The sequence below is a fragment of the Urocitellus parryii genome, chromosome 11, assembly GCF_045843805.1.
Source record: "Urocitellus parryii isolate mUroPar1 chromosome 11, mUroPar1.hap1, whole genome shotgun sequence".
Lineage (NCBI taxonomy): Eukaryota > Metazoa > Chordata > Mammalia > Rodentia > Sciuridae > Urocitellus > Urocitellus parryii.
Genome location: NC_135541.1, coordinates 22,562,871 through 22,587,049, shown reverse-complemented (window position 1 = coordinate 22,587,049; position 24,179 = coordinate 22,562,871). Strand labels below are relative to the sequence as shown.

The 24,179-nt window shown below is 46.9% G+C and overlaps 1 protein-coding gene across 1 annotated transcript; it reads right to left on the bottom strand.

Annotated features, from left to right (window-relative positions):
• Positions 1-7,484: 7,484 nt before the first annotated feature.
• On the bottom strand, positions 7,485-22,957 carry Tfap2e (transcription factor AP-2 epsilon). Its single transcript, XM_026393478.2, has 7 exons — positions 22,931-22,957; positions 22,119-22,601; positions 21,507-21,558; positions 11,409-11,631; positions 10,008-10,126; positions 9,009-9,150; positions 7,485-7,767 (listed from the first exon to the last, which is right to left on the bottom strand). The coding sequence occupies exons 1-7, from the start codon at positions 22,955-22,957 to the stop codon at positions 7,485-7,487; spliced, it is 1,329 nt and encodes a 442-aa protein (XP_026249263.1).
• Positions 22,958-24,179: the final 1,222 nt, after the last annotated feature.

Here is a 24,179-nt window from a genome sequence, read left to right as displayed (position 1 = left end):
CTTTCCTGACTTGGCTTTTTAGTGTAGCTAACATCACTTCAGAAAAGAACTAGACAGAGGATTGTGTTTTTACCAGGACTGTCCTTTCTCATACCCCTTTCCCTATGTTAATGCTTAACTGCCTTTAGCAGCTGACAGCCCTACATTCTGCTTCACTGCCCAGCTTCTTTTCTAACTAGCTCTTTCATTTATATTTGCTTGCTAATATCATTTATATTTGCTTGCTAATATCCCATTCCCTGTAGAGCAGTGGTTCTTTTTGCCAGTAAGCTTACACTATTTAAATTAATTTAGAGGGGTATTACATACATTCAGCAAATTGTGCAAATAATACAAAAACACATAGTAAGAAATGTCTCCTCTCGTTCCTTACAATCTGATCCCCTGCTTATCTTCCCAGAGAAAACTTCAGTTACAATTGTTTGTTTTTTTAAGAGCAATTCTAAGTACCAAAAAAAAAAAGAGCTTCTATTCCTGTGTAAAGTATGCATACACACATACATATAGACCACATCCCCTTTAAAAAGTCTTTTAAATGTTCTATGTATTGCTTATTACATTTAACACTATATTAGAGAGTTATATAATATCCCTTTAAATTGGTATACTGTGGCAGTTAACCAGATAGGTACTTTACCTCAGTCTAGCTTTTTGGGAATAACATGAATATTCTGATCAGGGCCACTAAAACAGTGGTTTCTCTCTGTGTGTGGTGCTGGGGATCAAATCTAAGACCTTGTACTTGCTAAGCAACACTCTACCACTGAGTTATACCCCTATCCCCTAATCAGTGGTTCCTTCCTAACCAGATGCTTGTATCAGAATCACTTAGGGCGTTTCCTTTCTTAGTGTACAGATTAGACTGCACCTCTAGATTCTAAGTAACTCTGGGGCTTAGACATAAGAATTTTTAAAAAATTTTCCAATTTATTCTTATCTTCTATTGTGATAGAAAACCACTGGGTTGAATTCTTTGGAGCTGTGGCTCTCAGACTTTTAGTGTGCATCCTAACCCACTTTAGGGCTTAGTGAAATAGATCACTGGGTCCTACCACCACAGTTTATTCCTGTTTGGGTAGAACCTGAGATGTTTTTTGGAGGGGGTACCAGGAATTAACTCAGGGGCACTTGCCCACTGAGCCACATCCCCAGCCCTATTTTGTATTTTATTTAGAGACAGGGTCTCACTGAGTTGCTTAGTACCTTGCCATTGCTAAGGCTGGCTTTGAACTCGAGATCCTCCTATCTCAGCCTCCTGAGCCACTAGGATTACAGGTGTACACCACCGCGCCTGGCAAGATTTTGAATTTCTAACATTTCTAGTCACTGATGGTGCCTATCCACCATTGAGCACCATTTAGTCTAAGTCTTACTTTATCACAGGTATCCATAGTAAATCATAGCATTCATATGAACAGTATTGAATTAACATCAGGTTTGGCTATCTTAATATGCTTTTTAATATACCAGTAGTAGTGCCTTATACCATAAGAAAACTAATCATCCAGTCAAGCAGGAGGAAAGATGATTCACATCACCACAACTGGTTTCGCCTCAAACATCACTGTGAGTGGACATCCAGAGCTCACCAGGAATGACACTTTCTCTTCCTTTGAATGTTAATGTCCTCGGGGCAATCTCAGGCAAGCCAGCAAACCCACCTAATTTTGATCTCTGTGATCATTGTGATCTCTGTTCCTGTTCTCCCTCCTGAGCTCCAAATCAACTTATTCTTAACCTTCTAACCGTATCAAACTCAACATATCTAAAGCTGAGCCTTACTATCTGCCCCCATCCAAATGTCCCTCTCTACAATTTTGGCCCATCTTAGAGAATTAGTTACCTATCTTTTAGGTGCCCAAACCAGAAGTGTAGGCATCATTTATGTTTAATAAATGTTTATTTGGGAATGACTTTGGTTTTACAGAAAAGTTGTAAAGATAATAGTTTCCTTATACCCCCTCCCATCCGGTTTCTGTTTAATGTTAGTATTTACATAACCATGGTATATTGTTAAAACTGAGAAACCAACATCAGTACAAAACACCCGCCTTTGTTCATATTTCAAGTTTGCGGGGCTGGGGATGTGGCTCAAGCGGTAGCGCGCTCGCCTGGCATGCGTGCGGCCCGGGTTCGATCCTCAGCACCACATACCAACAAAGATGTTGTGTCCCCCGAGAACTAAAAAATAAATATTAAAAAAATTCTCTCTCTCTCTCTCTCTCCCCCCCCCCCTCTCCCTCTCCTCTCTCACTCTCTCTTTAAAAAAAAAAAAAAAAAAAAGTTTGCATCCCTACTATTCTGGTTCATCCCCCCATCAATTCTAACAACATACTTTTGCTCTACATTTAATCATTTAATCTCTTCTTCCTCCAGTTTCTCAGTTCAATAAAATAGTTGACCATCCATTCCTTCAGTTCTCTTAAAACTTTCTTTTGTTTTTCCACTGCTTATAGAATAAAGCCCAGTTGTTTGGTTTGACAACAGGCATCTCATACTCCTAACTAGCTCCTCGATTTCCTTTCCCTTCCACATCCCATAAAGCCCGAGGCCCAGCTCAGTTTCCATGGCCTCAGCATTGACTTAGGATTTGACAACCATATACAAATACCTGCTGTAAGAAGGGTAAGCACTACCTTGTGAAACTTTTCTTACAGTTGTAGGTGTGTATGTGTTTTGAATCAAGATGCTCTACACTCATTCTGTTTTTTTCTAGATTTTATTTCTAAAAATGCCAGCTGTGTCCTAAATTGATTTCTTGAAGTTTGAAAAACCCTAGGAATGAATGACTCTAACACTCCTGGCCAAACATTGCCCAGAATGGTCTTCCAATTGGTTTCCATCTGCTTGCAGGTGATTAATACACAGAAAACAATTTATACCTTCCCAGGCTTAGGGTGGGAGGGGTCAGGTTGGAGAAGGGAGCAGCTGTTTTGCCTGAGGCCAGGAAAGCTCAACCTTGACTGGTGAAGGGCTGGGAAGACTGAAGGAACCTGAGAGGAGGAGGAGGACGCACTGAAATGGCTTGAGAAGATCATGGTGTTCCCAGCTGAGCAATGGAGGCTAAACCTTCTCTGTGTAGAACCCAGAGTCCTGGGCTGGGGCTGGGGCTCAGTGGTAATGCACTTGCCTGGCATGTGTGAGGCACTGGGTTTGATTCTCAGCACCGCATATAAATAAATAAAAATAAAGATCTATCAAAAACTAAAAAAACAAAAAAAACCCCAGAGTCCTGTCACTATTGCTATCCTTACCTTAGTCCTTTGACAAGGAAACTGCAGCAGTGCTCAAGGGAGAGAAGGGACAGGAGGGACATTCTCCAGATTCTAGAAATCTGTCAGGAGCCAATGTGTGAGAAAGCCTGTACCTCATCCTCACTCACTCCCTCATAAGGCCTGAGGGAAGGAAGGCTTTCAAACACTGCCCTTATTTCTCCTAAAATACTCTGATCTTTTCAAAGAAAACATAAAGGCATTTTCTTTAAGTGAGTATAAACTCAAATGCACAATTTGAAAATCATGTTGCTTACCCAGTCTAAATACACTCCATTTAATTCACAGCTTCTTACTTTGCAAAAAAGAAGCTATGTAAACCAGGGTGAATACCGTTTCTTTAATCACCATCTCCTTTTCCTCAGGGCTATACTCAGCTAGTCAGAGGCTAACACACACTTTTGCTATGGGGGGAAAATGGAAAGAATCAAATGCTGAGACCTCATTAGGCGCTGCTTATGCTACTTACACAGTCTCCACACTTGCTTCCTCTGCACTGTTAATGATCCTGACCATATGCTGGTATAGCAGAGCCTTGGGGCATGAGGGGCTAGGAAGACCTGCTTTCCCTTGTAGGGCTCAGGCCTGTGAGTCTCTGCATAGGGTCCATGTGTTGCAGTGGAAATGAAGAGAGGGTTTTATCAAACTGATCTATGTGAGACCCACTCTGTGACGTGAGAGACCCTAGGCAAGTTACGCAGCTACAATTATTTTAATTATAAAATAGGTCTTGCTGGGTTCAGTGGTGCACGCCTATAATCAGCTGTTCAGGAGGCTGAGGCAGGAGGATTGCAAATTTGAGGCCAGCCTCAATAACTTAGAAGAACTTGTATCAAAATTAAAAAATGGGCTGGGGATGTGGCTCAGTGGTTAAGTGCCCCTGGGTTCAATACCTGGTACAAAAAAATATAGAGATAAAAATTGGTCTTGGTGAGGACTACCTGGATCTTCATGAGAACTACCTTGTTCTTTCCTTAGGGAAAGTTGTCTAGTACTGAACAGTTCTTAAATTCTAGCATCTTCCTTGTTTACCAAGCTTTTATTGATTTGTTTATGCTAGGTATTTTATAAGTGTTAAATTCCTTTTGTGTCATTTTAACCCCCAAGTTCCTGTAATCTGAGATAATTTTAGTAGAAGAATGTCTCTTGCCAGGTCCTGGGCCTTGATTACAGCACAGCATACTTCCACCTTCCCCCGTTTATCCTTTTCTATGGGTGGGTTAAGGCTTTGAAACTTCTTGGGAAAAGAAGTCACATCTTTGGACCCTTATCCTGAAAGATAATGTCTAAACCTCATGTGCCTTGCATACCTTCATCTCTGCAAAGCATCCTCAACTTCTGGGCCTGACAGCATACTTGTAAAGACATGGAGGAAGAGTCATTCAGGCAGAGGCAACAGTGACTGCAGTGGCCCTCAGAGAAAGTCTGAGGACTAGAAATCCATGTAGGGCTGGGGCTATAGCTCAGTTGGTAGAGTGCTTTTCTGACATGCAAAAGGCCCTGAGTTCAATTCCCAACACTGGAAAAAAAAAAAAGAAAAAAAAATCCGTATGGCTAGAGTAAAGTGGGTATTGAAGAGAATAACTTAAGGTAAGGTTGGCAAAGTTCAGGTCATTTCAGGGCCTTAGCAGGAAGGTATACCAGTGAAATCAAACCAGTAGGGAGGCTCTTGTAGACAGATATTGAGGGTGGTAGCAGTGGAGATGGAAAAATGGGTTCTGAATCAGTAAGACTTAGTGGGAAACTGAATGTAGAGGAAGAATCAAATATGACTCCCCAGTTCCTGGCCTGAGCAGCAGGGTAGAAGGTGAGACCATTTGCAAAGATGGGACAGTTTGGAGGAGGTCATGATTTTTGTAGAGTCAAGTCCTCCATATTGGTCCCTGGAGTTCAGGGACCAGTTGGGGCCAAAGATGCAAATTCAGGGATTAGCATCCTACAAATGATGTGTAAAATCATGGGATTGAATGAGATTCTAGTAGAGAAGAAGTTAGCTGTTAGGCATGATGGTGCATCCTGTAATCCCAGTGGCTTGGGAGACTGAGGCAGGAGAATCATGAGTTCAAAGCCAACCTCAGCAATTTAGCAAAGCCCTAAGCAATTCAGTGAGACCCTATCTCCAATAAAATACAAAAAGGGGCTGGGGATGTGGCTCAAGCAGTAACGTGCTCGCCTGGAATGCGTGGGGTGCTAGGTTCGATCCTCAGCACCACATAAAAAATAAAATAAAGATGTTGTGTCCATCGAAAACTAAAAAATAAAAAGAAAAAAAAGCAGCTGCCAGCAAAGTAGACAGAATTGGAACCAGTGATGTCAGGGGAAATCAGGAGAAGTTGGGAACCATGGAGTGTTTTAGAAAAGAACAAGTGGTAAGCCGTGGCAAATGCCACTGTTAAATCCGGAAAAAAATCCTTTGGATTTGACATTGTGATCATCGATGACCATGCTAAGTGGATTTCAACGGACTATTAGGAACTGAAGTGGTTTGAGGAGAATTGGCAATAAAGAAAATGGAGGTAGGGGTGTAGCAACCTTTTAGAAACTCACTTGGCTGGGGGTGTTGCTCAGTGGTATAGTACCTGCCTAATATTGGTGAGTCCTCAGGCTCAATCCTCAGCATTGTAAATAGCAAAACAAATTTCAAATACAAAGGAAATAATAAATAGATGGGGAAAGGATTTATGTTTTATAAGAGATCCTACAAGGGGCTAGGGATATAGCTCAGTTGGTAGAGAGCTTGCTTCGCATGCACCAGGTCCTGGGTTCAATCCCCAGCACCACACACACACACACAAAAAAAAAAAAAAAAAAAAAAAGGAAGAAGAAGAAGATATGTGTGCTTGAGGAACGATCTATAGACAATTCAATAGGGAGGGAGAGATTGAAAATGCAGGACAAAAAAAAAAAAAAAAAAAGATGCCCAAAGAGTGAAATCCTCAAGAAAAGAGTTGAATTAGTATTGGCCTGATAATCTCTCTCTCTCTCTCTCTCTCTCACATACACACACACATACACACACACACACAGTCACCAGTATTCACACGGACACAGAAACCTACCACCAACAGTCATGGCAACACAGTACAGACAGCTAATAGCCAAGATGACCCATTCACCTACAGGCCAGCAAGTCACAATAATACACAAACAGTATTCACTTGACACACACAGATAGCCAGATAGATCCACATCTGGACTCCCTCTCAGAGGTATCCACACCACTCCTAATGTGTTCCCCATTAAGGACCCTTTCTTGCCCCAAGTCCTTCCTAAATCCCAGGTTCTGCCTCTACTCAGTGATCTCAAAGGAGGGAAAGGCCCCAGGACTGAAGAAGGACAGGAAGGGCTTCATAGCCAAGGTCCGGTTTTATTAAGAGACTGAGGAAGCAATCAACTGTAGGGTGGAGAGAAACAGCAAACACAAAACCCTGTGATGACATCAGGGTGCCTGACATACCTTTCTTCCCTCCCAGCCCATGCACAGCTCTCTGTGAACAAAACACCGTCTCTGTCCTGGTCCTGGTGGTCCTCTCAGAGAATGAGCAGAAAACAGTGAAATAAATCCCCAACTCACTGGGATAAGTAAGTTGTGCTCGACATTTTTAAACTTTCAAATTTAATTACATCATACATAAATAAATAGGACAAAAAGCAACAGGGCTGTGACGCGCAGCCTGGATTCAAGTTCTGCAAGTTGTGCTTTGTCTTTGTTCCACAAGGGCTTCTCCTGCCCTTTGCTTCAAGAATGGAAAGGGTTCACAAAGCCCACTGGGACCTCCTTCCAGCACCTCTTTTCTGGGGTAGGAGATTCTGGGATGAGGCTTACTAGCTCTTCAGTAGCACCTCTGATTTGTTAACAATGTCCTCCAGCTATTAGTAAAAAGCAGAAAACCTGGGCCCCTAGGAGCCCACTGCCGCCCAGACTCCCTAAAGGGTAGGGCTCTGCTCCTCAAGCCAGACTTTTTCATACCAGTTTCCTGTCCAAGCCCTTTTTAGCAAAGGTCAGACAATTGCACACGTGAGACAGATACCTGGGCTCTTACCAACAGACCACCTCCCTTGCTCCTATCCAGAGCCCTAACTGGGGTTTCTGGATGAATGTTCTTTTTCTGGCCTGACTCTAATCCCACCTTTTAGTCCTTTCAGGGCCACCTTAGGAGCTAAGTCTCAACTTAGGGCTTGGGAGCCCCTTAGGATGAATGAGAGATTCGGTTATTTCCGATGTTTGGCATCCTTCTCTGAAGCCTTGGTTTCACCATGCCCACTGCCTGCACTGGTTAGAAACATCTTGTCCAGTCCCTTGAGTGACTCCAGCAGGTAGTTCTGGAAGGCGGTGAGGGCAGCACAGATGGCAGGCCCTCCAAAGCCGTGGGTGATGAGGCTAAAGTGTGTCAGGCAACTCTGCACTCCAGGCTCGAGGATGAGTGCTGGGCGGCTGTTGCCCAATGGGGAGCGATCCTGAGCCATCAAGTCGGCAAACTCCTTGCAGATCTGCCTGGTGGGGGAAGGAAGGTCAGAAGTTAAAGGACAAGGCTCTGGGCCCAGAGAAGAATCTGTATTCTGGGTTCTTAGATTACACAATTGCTTGCCTCTCCCAACAGTCTACAAATGATGATTATACTCATTTCACAGAAAAGAAAACCAAGGTTCAGAGAAGTTAACCAAGTAGCCCAATATCATACAACCAGTAAACAGCACATGCTCCACGTACTGGGCTGTGCTCTCCCTGTGGATGTCCTGACCACATTCAGAGCTCAGCTCAACTTCTTTCTGCCTTATTCAGAAAACTTGCCTTGATCCTCTCAACTACCCCAAAAACCCAGTGCTTCACGGAACCTTGTCTTTTGAAATCATTAGGGAACCACAAAATTTGCCTTACACAATTGAAATATTATCTAGCAGCAGAGATTGAGGTCAGATGCTATGCCAAGTACACTATATACATCATCTAATGATTTTTAAAACAAATCTATGGGGCTGGGGATATGGCTCAAGCGGTAGCGCGCTCGCCTCGCATGCGTGCGGCCCGGGTTCGATCCTCAGCAGCACCACATACCAACAAAGATGTTGTGTCCGCCGAGAACTAAAAAATAAAAAAATATTAAAAATTCTCTCTCTCTCTCTCCTCTCTCACTCTCTCTTTAAAAAAAAAAATCTATGCCTGTCATATGGATGAGGAAACTGATTTCAGACAGGTTAGATGACCTGTCATGGGGACTGAGCTGGGATATGAGTCCAACTCCAGTCTGCAGACATTGTCCAATTCTCTATGCACCCCTCTGGCTCAGGCAAGAGGATCAGTCATCACTCTTCTTTGTCACCATGGAACCCAGCCAGCATCTTAGACATTACTGGGACTCAGGAAGTACTTGGTATGTGAACTGATTCATGAATGAGGTGGAATCCACCATAGATGGGCTTTTTTTCCAGTACAATATAAGCAGCCTCCAAGGTCTCTCCATTTGGCAATCCCATGAGTCTGGTTTCTCTTCTAACTAGGTCTGAAAGTAATGAACATGGTGCCCAAATATACCTACCTGTGGTGCCAGGTATTCCTGTGCAGCATGCAGGAGTGTGCCCATGTGACCCTAAGCAGGGAGTCCAGATGTGCCTGTGTGTGGTGCAGTGTGCCACGTACGTGTACATGTGCTCACAGTTGGGCCCACTGTGCCCAGATCTGAGGTCTGTGTCTGTGCATTGCACTCCTGACAGCCTGTGTACAGTGCCCTCACTCACTTGGCGGCCAGCAGCATGCTCTTGCGGCTGTGCAGTTCCCCGGGGTCAGCGTGCTGTCGGCACAGGTACTCAGCGGCTGCTTTGGCTGGGAACTCAGTCTCACAGACGTAGCCAAAGTCTCGAGCCAGGTGCACAGCCTCTCCTGTGGGGATCAGAGCTGTCACTACTACCAGGTGTGCCTCTGAGCCTGGAACCCAGCCTTGAACCTCTGACCCCCTGGCCAGGGGGCAACCTGCCCCATCCCGCTTCTGAAGATACCAACTTCTGAAGATACCTGCCTCTGATTTCCTACGTCTGCCCAAATTTAGCCTCAATTCCATTACCCTCTCTTGGGACTACCAGGGTTGGGCCTGGAACTTCCAGAGGCAGAGCCCAGAGTCATTGACCTCCAGGGAAGAGGGCTGTCCCCCTCCCATCTACGTACCACATCCAAACACTGGCCGTGCCTTTCCCTACACACACACCCCACAAGTAGCTCTCCACTGCATGTGCACACATATGCATAGATGTGCAAGGTGATATAGTATCCTCAAGGGACTGGTTCTAGGATTCCCTGAAAATGCCCAAATCCATGGGTGCTCAAGTCCCTTACATACAACGGCACACAGTATCTGCATCTAATCTATGCATATCCTCCTGTATACTTGAAATTATCTCTAGATTGCTTGTGATAGCTAATACAAAGTAAATAGTTGTACTGTATTGTTTAAGGAATAAATGACAAGCAAAAGGTCTGTTCATGTTCATTAGAGGTAGAATATTTTCCAAACATTGTCAAACCATGGTTGGTTAAATTCTCAGATGGAACCCACAGGTACAGAGGGCCAACTGTGCACACATATCACATACACACCATCTTACACATGACACAGAGATACTGCAGAGTTTACGTGAATACACACATGACTAAACACACCCTCCTGCATTAGAGACAAGTCATGCCAGGTGACACAGACCTCCTCACACTCATGCTCAAGCCCACCTTCAGTTCTCACTCACCCTCCACCAGTGAGGTCAGCAGTGTCACATTGGCAGCCTTCCGACGGCCAGCTGGCAGGTTGAGCCCAATCTTCTCTAGCCTTTCCCGTAGACATCGACCCCCATTCTTGGACTTGGCTCTTGATATGCAGAGAGAGAGAGAGACACACACACAACTATGAAGACAAGAGAGAAGCCTGTGGGCTAAGTGATCCTTACAGGGCCTTGTTGCCTGCACCAACCCCTGTTGAGGCTTAGGTTTGGCTTTGGAAATTCTCTAGGGTCTCTTAGCAAGATCCTAAACTCTTTCTAACTTTACTGGTTTTGCAGTCAAGAATGGCTTAGGGGGGCCCAGAACCTGGCTCCAAGATTCCCTCACTTCTTCCCAGTCCTCAATAGCCCAGGGTAGGGAAGGGTAATACAGGGCAGCATCACAGGATCCTTTTCCCCACCTTAGCACATTTGTTGGGGATGCACAGATCCACAAGAGACACAGGGACACAGACAGGAAGACACAGGTACACACACACAGTCACTCAAGACTCAGACCCACAAACACATAGATGAGGCACATTGAGGGCCAAGAATACAGAGACACCAAGAGATACACATGCAGAGACCCAAGACAGACCCATGATAACATCAAATCAGGATCCCAGAGACATATGTACAGATACTCAGTCCCTCCAGGAAGCTCAAATTATCCAGGAATATAGAGACACCTCTACAAATGTGGTGCCCACACAAAAGTACAGGCAAGCAAACATACATAAAACTACCTGCACATGCACATGCCATCACATACACACAGAATAGGACACACGCTAGGCCACACATTGCCACTTAGTAACAGGATGCTCACATTAATGGAAACATACTTCTAGCCACCTCCTAACTCACAAACACACACATCCTGAGACTCATCAAAACTTACAGCCCTGAAGCAGAAATACCCTTCCCAGGCACAAGGACATGCAGAGAAATACACAGCAATGAAGACAAACTGATAACTACCATGCTCCCATCCCCAGCACACATACACCAGTGAGGTCTATGTTACAGGGCCTTAGGTGCTGGGGTACCTTTTGGGGGAGGGGGGGTGTAGATGACAGTCTCTCTTCCCCAGACCCAGCCTCGTCCATTCTTTCCAACATGGATAAGTCCTTTATGCTTTCTCTGTGGCTGGGCTTCTTTTTCTACCCACCACCACAATCCCAAAGGCCTGTGGGAACTGCTGGGGACCTGGGTCTGCCTCCGAGCACCTGTGTGATCTGGAGTCCCTGGGCCTTCCTCCTCCCAGGAGACTGAGTGGGGATGATGTTTTGGGTAGGAGTGAGGCTGGCCCCCTTTCGGATGCCCTCAGAAGGTCTGAAGAAACCAGGGATTGTGGGCTGTGCAGTGGTTGTGGGTTGGCCTTCCTACCTGCGGAGGACGCCCCCCAGGAGGGAGGCGTTGAGGCACTCAGGAGGTGAGAGTCGCCGCTGTACTTCCCCCACGGTCACCTTGTACTTGGATGTTGAGCTGAGCAATGAAAGCCGTCCAGGCACGGAGCAGAAGACCTCACTGGGGTTGGTGATGCTGCCAACCAGGCTGTCTTTGGCCAATGAGAGGGCCGAAAGGCTGCTGGCTTTGGAGGGGATGGGGACTGTGGAGTGGAAGCAAGGGAAGAGAGAGTGGGGGACACTGAGCAGCAGCCACAGGTCAGCCACCAGCCAGCTGGGGAGCAGGCACATTCCTGACTCACCAACCATGCACCTTGAGAGACCCCAGTATCCCTGCTTTACAAAGGGAGAAACTGAGGCACGCTGGGGTTAAAGTGATACACCAAGTCCACTCAGCTAACAGGTGTGTACCTGGACCTACAGCTGTCTGGCTTTTGAACCCATGTCCTCTAAAGTCCCCAGCATGGTTCCCTCTTTAAACTCAGCTTCAGCAGATTGCTAGTGTTTTGGTGGGTGCCATCAGAGAAGGAGCTGGATGTGAGGAAATGGAGTCTGAGCTGGAGGTAGGATTCCTGGGTCACCACAACAGGGTCATCCTGTCTGAGCAATCACAGAGAGTCTTCAATACATTCCCACCTCCTGAGATCAATGAGGGGGTTGGGAGCTTCAGACTGCCCCCATCCTGGGGACCAGGAGATTATAGACCTATTAAGCTTCCAGCCCTGTTCCCCTTCTTGTTAGGTCACTCTGGGATGCTGTAGGAAATGAATAAAAAAAAAAAAAAACCCAAAAGTGCCCTTGCCTGGATACTTCTTAATTATTTATGAAGGGCAGGGAAAGGAAACAAAAGTTAATCCATTTTGCCCGATTGTACCAGATGTGGAACACCTACAAAAAGTTAAAAAATAGCCAAGGAGTGGTGTTGCACACCTGTAATCCCAGCAACTCAGGAGGATGAGGCAGGAGGATTGCAAGTTCAAAGCCAGCCTCAGCAAAAACCCAAAACAACTTGGTGAGACTCAAAAGAAAAAATAAAAAGGTCTGGGGATGTGGCTCTGTGGTAAAGCTCCTCTGAGTTACATCCCCACTACCAAAAAAAAAAAAAAAAAATTAAATGTAATATGTAATACAATCACATGGCATAATATAGTTAGTTATGTAACAGTATGAATATAATTACATGTAATTTAATAATTATAATAATACTAATTAATATTAATATGGTATAAGATTATTAAGATTATTAAGATTATTAATAATATTAATAAGGTATAAGATCTAAATCATGACTCCCAACATATTTTAATGTACCTGTGTCAATTTTGTTGAAATATTAACAGAATTTAAAACTTAGAGATTAATGGATTAATTTTCTAAAACTCAGATACTCTTGGCTCTAAAAGAAAGTTCTTCCCAAAGTGTAACCTCCATCTTCCTGCTTAACTGCAGAGAGAAGGGAGAATACTGAGGCACTTGCTTCTTCAGAGGAACCCCTTAGGTTTCTGTTCTTTCAAGGAACTGAGAGCCTCAAAAGACAAGACTCTCTGTGTGTGTGTGTGTGTGTGGTGTGTGTGTGTGTAATAGGAATCAAGTGAGGAGTCTGAGGTTAACAATTACTGAGCACACACTATGCTGTATGTTCACACAGATAACCCCCCTGAGTCCTTAGAACAACCCACAAGGGAGCTACCCTTATTCCCATTCTACAGAGGAGGAGGCTAAAGCCCAGAAAGGTGAAGTCAGTGAGCCACAGATCACTTAGCTGGTAAAATGAGAACCAAAAGCCAACCCACCATGGTCTCAAAAGCAGTGCCCTGAGCCTTTCCACCATGGCTGGTGACCATGCTATATCTTGGGAATACAGAGCTAAACAAGGCTAACCCAGTTAGCTTAGAATTAGCTAATTCTGCCTAGCGTGGCAGAGCCCCTCACCCTCCACCCTCCCTGGATGATACCCCCATCTTCCACCCAGCTGCCCAGCCAACACCCTCCGCACTTCTCTGGCTCACGTGCCCATCTACACCATGTCCCACCGTGTTCGCATCCTAGCTTGCCTGGGACGCCGCCTCTTTTATGCACAGACAGACACTTGCTCACTTCCCACCTGAATTTCGTCACAGGCCTTGCTGGGGTGCCCCTGCTCTGTTGCAGAGGGATCTTTCTAAGTCACGCATCACTTCACAGCCTGAAGCCCATCAATGGCTGGACAGTTCCCTGAGGATCAATCCCCAACTCCACAGCTGTGCAGAATGACATCACCTGCTGTCAATGAGGACCAACTATATACCATATGCTGTACATGAACAGCTCTGAGGAGAAGAGCTGATGTCCATATCCCATGTCAAAAGGAAGAAATGGAAAGTTCAAAGAGGTTAAAATGGCACAGCAAGGAAGGAGCAGAACTCACTCTGTCTCCTAACTCCAAAGCTCATGTCCTTGACCACGATGCTACAGTGGCCTCCTTCATCCTTCTTGGTGTTTTGGCTCCTGCCTACTGGTCTTGCCTGGTCCCCATTTGTCCTCCAGGCCCTAGATTCACATTGACCAGTAGAAATAGAATATGAGCCACATATGTAAACTCCCAGACCTGCTCATGTGTGCCTGAGAATGCTTATCCCTAGGTCCCTCTTCACCTGTGCCCCTCTGCCTTGAGGGGACTTGGGACGATAGAACTATTCTATAGCTGGATTGTTTTAGTGGTTTCATGACTACATATATATATGTCAAAACTCACAGAAATAGACATTTAGAAAGGGCCAACTGCACTGTATTTTAAAAAATAAACCTACAAATTGATCAATTAGCAATAAAAAGGACAAAGTGACTGTCCTTTCTCCCATCTCTCCTAGTCAGAGGGAGGGATCAGAGAAACAAAATTTTTTCTCTCTTCCATCCAATTGTTATTAAAACTGGAATCCCCTGAGGCCAGGCCAGTGACAGGGGAGAGAGACCAAGGCTTTGTGAAGCTGTTTGTGCATGTGCAAATATGGGTATGTGTCCCAGAAGTGACCATACACAAAATTATTTGCCCTTGTCATAGAGCAATGACGATGAGATTGTCCATGTGTACACACACTCAATACTCAACCACAGCTCTGTATACAGACACAGTCTCTGCCCTCCTTGAGGGTGACCACAAGCATATGGACACACATAAGTGCCTTATCCTGTCAATGATATATTTATGCAAACTAGGTGCAGACATGTGTGTGAAATGGCAAGGGACATATGTGTCTACGAATAACAGACCTTGCTGTTTCCCCTACCTGTCCCTTTTCCTTCAGAACCTCTTTCCTCAAAAACAGCAAGAGGGATGGAGTCCAAGATTAGGGAAGCTGGTGTGCTGGGGAGGGGGCTGTCATGTAGGGGGGAATTAAACTAGCCCAGACTGCAGAGCAGGGACATTGGTGGTCTCCCACACCCACAGGACAGTTCCCACCACAGTGACTCCTGAAGCTGAGATGGTCTGCCTGTAGTGTGCCCCTGGTCACACAGGCAGAAGCCATTCATGTACTCCCAAGGCTCAGAGCTGATGCAAGAGCTCTCAGTTATTCAACTCACATACCCAAATCACACTCTATCCACAGGTGGTAGATACAGTCTGGCTACTGAATCTGGGGGTGTGCAACAGACTCTCAGAAAGCTTGTTAAAATTGCAATTCCTTCTAGAACAAAACAGAGGAGAAAAATCTTCAAGACTTTGGGTTGGGCACATAGTTATAACACCAAAAGCATGACCCATAAAAGCAAATAACTATAAATTGGATTTTGTCCAAATTCAAAATTTGGGGGGCTGGGTGGTGGCTCAGTGGTAGAGCACTTCTTGCCTAGCACACGTGAGGCATTGGGTTCAATCCTCAGCACCACATAGAAATAAATAAAGATATAGTGTTCATCACAACTAAAAATATTTTTTAAAAAAATTCAAAATTTTTGTCCCTCAAAGGATGTTATTAAGAAAATAAACCACTGTAGCACAGTGGTGGAATGCTTGCTCTCATGTGTGATGCACTGGATTCGATCCTCAGCACTACATAAAAATAAATAAACAAAACAAAGATATTGTGTCCAAGTGTAACTAAAAAATATTTTTTTAAAAAAGGAAAATAAATAGATGAGGTATCAGGCTAGAAAAAAATGCCTGCAAATCATATAAATCTGATAAAGGATGTGTGTTCAGAACATATAAAAAAACCCTCTTATCTCAACAAGATAACAACCTAGTTAGAAAACAACAAAATATGTGAAGACATTTCATCAAATATGATAGATGAATGACTAATAAACACAAGAAAAAGTGCTCAACAAAATTAGTCATTAGAGAAATGCAAATTAGGCATGGTGGTGAAAGTCTGTAATCCCAACTACCTGGGAGGCTGAGACAGAAGATCACAAGTTTGAGGCCAGCCTTAGCAATTTAGTGAGACCCTGTCTCAAAATTAAAAAAAAAAATATATATATATATAAAAGACTGGGGACATAATGTGCTCAATGGTAGAGTGCCCTGGGTGGTACGGTACAGTCCTCAAGAGAGAGAAATTAGGACTATATTAAGATACCACTAGATGGTTATAACAAAAGACATACAATATCAAATGTATTTGAGGGTGTAGAGAAACTAGAACCCTCTTGTATTGCTCGTAGGAATATAAAAACTTAATAAAGTTACTTCATTTATTTTTATTTTTTATTTTTTGGTACCCAGGATTGAACCAGGGGCACTTAAACACTGAGCCACATTCCCCAGTCCTTTTTATATTTTATTTAGAGACAGGGTCGTGCTAAGTTGCTGAAGCTGACTTTGAACTTGTGATCCTCCTGCCTCAGCCTCCCCAGTCACTGGGATTACAGGTGAGCGCCACCTTACCCAGCCAGTAAAGCCACAAAGCCAGTAAAGCTGTTTTAGAAAACAGCTTGGGGGGCTGGGGATGTGGCTCAAGTTGTGGCGCTCTCGCCTAGAATGCGTGAGGCACTGGGTTTGATTCTCAGCACCACATAAAAATAAAATAAAGATATCATGCCCACCTAAAACTAAAAAATAAATTAAAAAAAGAAAATAGCTTGGGCCAGGTATGGTGGCACACACCTGTAATCCTAGTGACTTGGGAGGCTGAGGCAGGAGGAATGAAAGTTCAAAGCCTGCCTCAGCAACTCAATGAGGCCCTAAGCAACTTAGTGAGAACTTTAAAAGGGTTGGGACAGGGCTGGGAATATAGCTCAGTTGGTAGAGTGCTTGTCTCACATGCACAAGGCTCTGGATTCAGTCCCCAGAACCACACACACAAAAAAAGGGCTGGGACATAGCTCAGTGCTAAAGCGCCCCTGGGTTCAATCCCAGCATCAAAAAGAAAGAAAGAAAGAAATCAAAATAAAATAGAAAACAGCTTGGCAGTTCCTTTAAAATTAAACATATATTTACCATATAGTCCAAAGATTTCATATCCAGGAATTTTCCCAACAGCAATGCACACAAGTCTACCCAAAGTCAAGTATATGAATGTCTACAGCAATTCCCAATTGCCAAAAAGTGGAAACAACTCAAGTGCTCATCAAGTGACCAATGGTTAAATAAAATGTGTTGCTGGATGTGGTTGGTGGTGCACACCTAAAATCCCAGGGGCTTAGGAGCTGAGGCAAGAGGATTGCAAATTCAAGTCAGCCTGAGCAAATAAAATGTGTTGCTGGATGTGGTTGGTGGTGCACACCTAAAATCCCAGGGACTTAGGAGCTGAGGCAAGAGGACTGCAAATTCAAGTCAGCCTGAGCAACTTAGTGAGGTCTTAAGTAACTGAAATTACTTAATGAAACATTAAAAGGGCTGGGAATGTAACTCAGTGTTACAGCAGCACTCTGGGTTCAATTCCCCAGCCTCTGACCCCCCAAAAGTGTGTTACATATAGTAGAAAACTACTCAGCAATGAAAAGAAGAAAAGTTACTAATATATGTTTCAAGAATGAGCCTCAAAAACGTAATGCTAAGTAAAAGAAGCTAAAACTGAAAAAGTCTGCATATAATCTATTGTATTTATACAACATGTTCAGGATATGCAAATTTACAGACAGATCAGTGATTGCCTAAGGCTTGGCGGGAGAATGAAGATTAACTACAAATGGCAATAAAGAAATTTTGAGGGGTGACAAATGTCTCAAAATAAATTGTGCTAATGGTTATACAACTCTGTACATTTTACTAAAAGTAAATAATATTCATACAACAAATGAATTTTAGCTATGTAAATGTTTCCTCAATCAATCAGTTAAAGTGCAAGTTCTAGGACCATACTTTAGGGATTCTCATTCAGATGTGGGGAGGTGCCTAGAAACAGCCTTTTTTTTTTTTTAGTTGCAGATGGACGCAATACCTTTATTTTATTTTTATGTGGTGCCAGGGATTGAACCCAGTGCCTCACGCATGCTAGGCAAGTGCTCTATCACTGAGCCACAACCCCAGGCCCCCCGAAACAGTTTTTTTTTTTTTTTTGAACCAGGGATTGCTTAACCACTGAGTCACATCTCAGGCCCTTTTTATTTTTTATTTTGAGACAGAGACTTGCTAAGTTGCTTAGGGTCTCAATAAATCGCCGAGGCTGGGCTTTGAATCTGAGATCTTCCTGCCTCAGCCTCTGGAGTGCTGGGATTATAGGCGAGTGCACAGGGCCTAGCCAGAACTACATTTTTAGCCAGCACCACCAGGGGATCTTGATGCCTTTGCTTCTGTAGTTCACACTTAGGGTCCCAGGAGTCCAAAGCCTTGAGTGTGTGGCTGCAGCAGGAGAAAGGCAAACAGGAGGGGCAGTGACCCTTCCCCTCAGCCTTCTTGCATCTTCTACCCCAGTAGGACCTGCTGGTTAAGTTTCCTTCTCAACAACTGCAAGAGGATTTCTTTTAAACATACTCTCATCCCTTCTCCCCCCTTCTTCACACTCTTCCATGGCTCCCTCTGTCCTCAGGTTAAGTCCAAACTATCTGCATTGCCACTGTTTTTTTCTAGAGCAGACAGCAGCCTGGGAGGCAAGTAAGGAAGGGTTATGGAAGTGCAGGGTTAGATTCTGTCTTTGTGTAAGATTTTGATATTATGTTTGTTATAGATTTTTGCATTTTTAAAAAATTTTAAATATTGCATTAAGATTACTTATCTTGATTCATACGGTGAGTACCTCACTCCTTAACTTTCAGAACCTTCCCAGAGCCCAAGAAGGCAGAGGAGCTGGTGACATCAGCCACTGTCCGGGAGACCCCAGGAGGCTGAACAACTGATTTTCCTGCTTTCGAAGAGGGCAATCACCCACTCTCTTCTGGGAGAGAAGGAGGGATGCAATTCAATTCTCAACTCTAAACCACGCCCCTCCAGCTGTGACTGTATAACATGAAACCTACACAAACTTTTGACTCTTTTTATCCTATCTGGTTTTCCCACAGGAAGGGCATTTGCACATGCTTTTTACCCAGTACGGGGTAAAAGTAGATCGGCCCTTTCCATACTCCCTCTCCCAATTTACTCAGACTTAAAATCCCATCACCTAGTACCCACTGAGCACCCACCCACTGCACCTGGCTAAAATCTCTCTTCTAGGAAGCCTCCTGACCGCAGGCGCTTGCGGCTGGCTCGGCTCATTGTCCTGTGAGTTCCTATGGTGTCTTGCACAGACACCCTCACCCACCCACCCCTCCTTCCTCGGCTGGAAAATATTTCTGCGCAGCTCTTTCCCCTACCATTACCGCCTGCTTTCTGTTTCTCTAGGACGGGTTGCAAAACTGGAGGTGACAACTGTGCGCAGAAAATGGAGGGTTCCCAATTTCCCCTCTGTTAGGCCTTAATCCAGTTTGCCACCCCCAAACCCAAGTTGTGGCTGCAAGGGGCAGACGTGGAAGTGTGTGGTGGGTCTGCGCGTCGCGGGCCCTCCTCTCCAGGGCAAGTGCCTGGAATCTGCCAAGATTGCATAATCCCGGGCTGGACCCCTAGGGCTTCCAGGCTCGCATCCGGTGGCACAGGCGAGATGGAGGCCCAAGGATCTGTCTGCTGCGGGGTGGGGTGGCCCGGGTTTCTTACGCAGGACCCTAACCCTTTGTAACGCAGCCGCCCCTCCAGCCAAGGCTGGAGGACCTGGAAGAGCCGGACGCTTCAGCTGGCCTAGAGTAACTTTCTATAATTAAGGCCCCGGGCGGAGTGGGGTCCCACATCACACCCGGCGGGCGCTGGAGCTCCCCAGGAAACAACAGGGACTTCCAGTGCTCTCCGAAGGATCCGAAGACGAAGAAAGGCGCTAACCCATTGCCCAGTTGGAGACCCGCGGGGCTAGCGATGAGGCCGGGTCCCGCAGCGACCGCAGAGGACCAGGGCAAACTGGGGGGGTGACGAGGCTCCTGGGTGCAGGACTGAAGGTGGGCCGCCTTCGTCGCCGCAGCGGCTCCTCTAGGTGGACACCGCTGGAGCCAGCAGTACTTTGGCTTTTGCTAGGACCGCAAGCCCAGGCACCGACTCTCTACTCCCCAAACGTCTGCCGAGCGCTCGGGGCCCTGGCCCCTTTATTCCGGTTTTGCTGCAGCGCCTTGGGCTGTAACTCAGGTTCTCCGCTTAGGTTACCGGCTTTCTACCTCGCTTTGCTAGGCCACCTGAGATCTGGCATTGCCATCCAGCAGGTGTGCGAACCCACATCCGTGCCTCCTGCTGGCTCCATCAAGCCAGCGCGCAGCGCACAGACACTCACTGTGTCCCTGGGACTGCCTTCGGGGATTTCGGGGCGCATCTAAGATTCAAGAGTTTTGGAACCTGATGTCCTTTGAAAGAAACCAGCTCTGGTTCCTAGCCATAATTCAGGATTAAGGTACTCTGAGCAACAGCAGATTGTTTTACCCTTCCTCAAGACAGGCTTCCCAGAACTTGCCGGTGGGGACCTCCAGGAATTGGGATGTCACCAATAGCTGAGGTTGTGAGGAGACCCCAGCAACTACACTGTGCACCCCACCCAGCTCAACTAGCAGGGCTTTGTTGGCTTAGTGGACAGCTCCTGTCCTGATAGAAGGTACTATCTCCAAGAGTCTTCCATTATACTTGGTCCACTGTTCCCGGGAGATAGGATCATCCTTGAAATTTCCCAGTTCCTGGCCCCCACCCAGGTTCAAGGACAGGTAACTTAGGTTCACTCACTCACTTGGTCCTCAGGCCCCAAAAGCCACTCAAGGTTGTGTCTCATACCCTTGATTTTACTAATGCAAAAGGACACCTGGAAAACTTACAGGAAGGGAATCTCACATGTCTAGAAATTATCAGATACCAAAGGACAAATTCCAAGACACAACAGAGATCCTGACACATACACTGAGAACTCCAAACAGAAATGTACCCCAAAGTACAAAGATGCAAATTACAAATACACTCACACTAACAAAGACATACCAAGAAATATCCGACACCTGGGAAAGGAACAGGTGGACATATACAGGACTTTGAACTCTAACAGAGACAGGGACATCCAGGAGTACGCAAGCCCTGACCCACAAACTTACAGCCTAATACAACAATATTCAGTTCTTCTAAGCCTACTAGCCACAGGAAGCTCCTGCTGAAAGAAAATTCCCTAGCAGAAAACTGAAAGGGCCTCAAGGCTTTTCAGGGAAGGAAGGGTAGGAGAGCCACTGCTAAGCTCCAAAATGCATACGCTCTGTAAAGTGGAAATCATCTACAAAAATCTGTGGAACAACACTCCCATTCCCACCTCTTAGGAAATAGGGAAGTGGTTTAACTCGTTCTGCAAATTAACTCCAGATCCACAAGAGCGCCCTCCCCTTGGCGAGGGAAGGCCAGGCCCAGGAGTCGCAGCCAAGGGAGCCGACCCAGCTCAGGCCACAGCAGGCGGCAGGCTTCAGGACAAAATCACAGACCCCGCTCTACTGCCCAATATCTAGCCAGGCCCGCAGCCTTCGCTGTCCCTCTAAGGGTTCGTGAAGAATGTTCAGAGGCCACCGAGCCTGGTGACGCACAGGAGGCACTGGCGGCAGTGAAGAAAATGGGTCTGTGCTCCCCGGGCCTGCACTATCTCGCCTGGCTCTGCCCTGGCAGTTACACACCATTCCTTACCTTTCTTTATCACAGACTGGTCCAGGAGGTTCATTCCCGGCTCATCCATGGCCTGCAAGTAGGTGAAGGTGGCAGTGAGGGCGTGAGTAAATCTAGTCGTCTGTCGCTTCCCAAGCCCCTGCTGCCCCTATCTCTGTCCGCTCAGCACTGCGTGCTGCAAAGCCGCCCAAGGCGGCGACGGGTGGGACCGGGATAGCGGTGGCTCGCACTATCTATCTGGCGCCAAGCTGGAATCCTGGGTACTCACCGTGGCTTAGACAAGCAACTACTGCGCCTCCCTTCGCTCCAGGAGCAGGATGCCCCAGAAGACTGCCCATCAGACGGGAATGGATGCCCAACGTGGCTCAATGGCACACCGGAAGAAAGAGAAGAGATTTGATCCCTCCCTGCTCAGAGTTGCGCAGGCACCACGCATTGACAAAGTGCCAGGCTACCTTTAAACTGCGGGCAGTGTCTAAACCAGGACGTGGGACGTATCTTGGAGTGGGAGAACTGGGAGAAAAGTTATGTCCCTGCATTTGTCACTTTTTACCTCCAGCCAGGTTGCTAAATCGCCGCAGCCAGAGGGAGCGAGGGGAGGTGGGTAGCCATCCCAGACCCCTCGAGTCTCACCTGCAGATCTTCCAGGCCAGGTGGCGCCGCCAGCCCGGGAAGGCCCAGGGGCGCCTCAGCTAGGCCGTGCGCACCGTCGGCCAGGCTGTGCAGTAGCCGGGGCACTGCGGCGGCGTAGTCACGGCGCGGGTCTAGACTCAGAGCGCGGGCGGGCGGCGCCAGCAAGCCGGGCGGCTCGTCGTGGGCGCGGGCGGCAGTGCGGGGCGCGGCCCAGGCAGCCTGCGGAGGTTGTGGCTGCGCCAGGGGCGTCAGGCCGCCGTATGGGTCCCCGGCCAGGTGGGGAAAGGCGGCGGCGGCGTCGGGCGCCTGGCCGTAGGGCAGTGGAGGCTGCGGGTAGGGCGGCGGGAAGTAGGGCGGCTGGAAGTCGGCGGCAGCTGCGGCCGCCGGCGTGTGGCAGAGCGGCGGCGCGGGTCCGTAGGCTGCCTGGGGCAGAGACGACAGACGGGCCCCGCCAGCCGCTGCGCCGAGCCCGTCGGGGCGCTCCTGGGAAGGAAAGGGAGAGCTAGGTGACCCACCGGCAGCTGAAAGGACCCCAACCAGAAAGGATCCTTCTTGGCTCCGGAGGATCCAGCTGCCGTCCGATCCTCTTCCTCGGGCCCAGTGTCTATCACCAAATGACCCGCGGGCGCAGGAGCCTCAGGCTGAGGACCGTGGTCTCCTACCCACCTCCCTCTAAGCTGGCGGAGTCCTTACTGCTCCCTCCCTCCGAGATTTCGTTGGCGCTAGGGCAGGAGGTTTGGAAGATGCAGCGCGCGGGCTCCTCGATTCTCCGGCCAAGGGTGCCCGGTGCGGCGGGACCTGAGACTACTCACCATGGCGGAGTAAGTATGCACCAGCATGAGGCGGGTAGTGCGGGGTGTGAGACGTGGCGGCGGCAGAGCTCTCGCCCGACGGCGAGCGCTGCGGGAAGAGGGGCGGGAAGCGGACACAGCCGGCTAGGGTCACCGCGCGGCACCTGGGTACCACCCAGCCCAGAGCCCAGACGGTGTAAAGTCCTCAGCTGTGAGCACCCTGAGGCTGGTCCAAGGAAGCGGAAAGGACTGGCCTCTGATGGCACTTGGAAAAGTCGGTCAACGGGTACCCAGCGCCTGCCCCACTCCCTCTGAGAGCAGCCTGCTCCATGCACTCCAGTTATAGTGGCGGGGGCGCGCCAGGCCTCGGGGGCGCGCATTAAAGAGACAAGCTATGGCCTTTCTCTCCTTTTTCCCTAGCGGTCGCCAAAAGGAGGGCGTGGCTTTGGTGGGATCCGGCTGGCTGGGTAGCGGCGAGTGGATTCGACCCCTGCTGATCTAAGCTGCATTCTGGGTTCGAAGCTCTCGCAACTGCAGTGAAACAGTTCTAGGCTGGGACAAAGAGGCCCTGAATTTGCTTAGCTCTCTGGCATCTTCACCTTTGCCCAAAGCACAACTCTTCACTGGTCTCAGCTTCCTCCTCTGTAAAGTGTGCATCATTTCTCAGGAAAAGAAGGTTGAGTTTTAGGGGGGAAAAATGAGCGATTGATTTAATTTTTTTTTTGAGAAAAAGGAAAAGATTTATTGCTTTTCTAGCCAAGGAGAAACAGAGGGGACTACTGTCCTAAAGGCTGTGATTCTGCCCACCAGCAGAAACAGGGGGCTTTTAAACAGGTGATTCAAAGGCTACATTCCACGTGTTCTCTGTCTGGAGTTGTAATTCACTTGCTAATTTGGGAGGTTGTCATTTTTTTTTTTTTTTAGTTGTTGATGTACCTTTATTTTTTGTTTATTTATATGTGGTGCTGAGGATCGAACCTGGTGCCTCACACATGCTAGGCAAGTGCTCTGCCACTGAGCCACAATCCCAGCCCTGTCATGTTTTTTTTTAATTGGTTTTATTTTTTAAATACCTGACAGCGGAATGCATCACAATTCTTATTACGGCATATAGAACAAATTTCCATGTCTCTGTTTGTATATAAAGTATGTTCACACCAATTCATGTCTTCATACATGTACTTTGGCTAAAGATGTCATCACATTCCTCCATCATTGCTAACCCCCTGCCTCCTCCCTTTGCCTCCCACCCCTCTGGCCTACTTAGAGT

Excerpts from the sequence above, each read along its gene's own strand:
- Tfap2e (XM_026393478.2), bottom strand. The coding sequence starts at position 22,957 with ATGCTGGTGCATACTTACTCCGCCATG. Across the intron at positions 22,602-22,930 it reads TGCATACTTACTCCGCCATG|GAGCGCCCCGACGGGCTCGG; the intron begins GTGAGTAGTCTC and ends TTTCCTTCCCAG. Across the intron at positions 7,768-9,008 it reads AGCATGCTGCTGGCCGCCAA|GCAGATCTGCAAGGAGTTTG; the intron begins GTGAGTGAGGGC and ends TTCCCCCACCAG.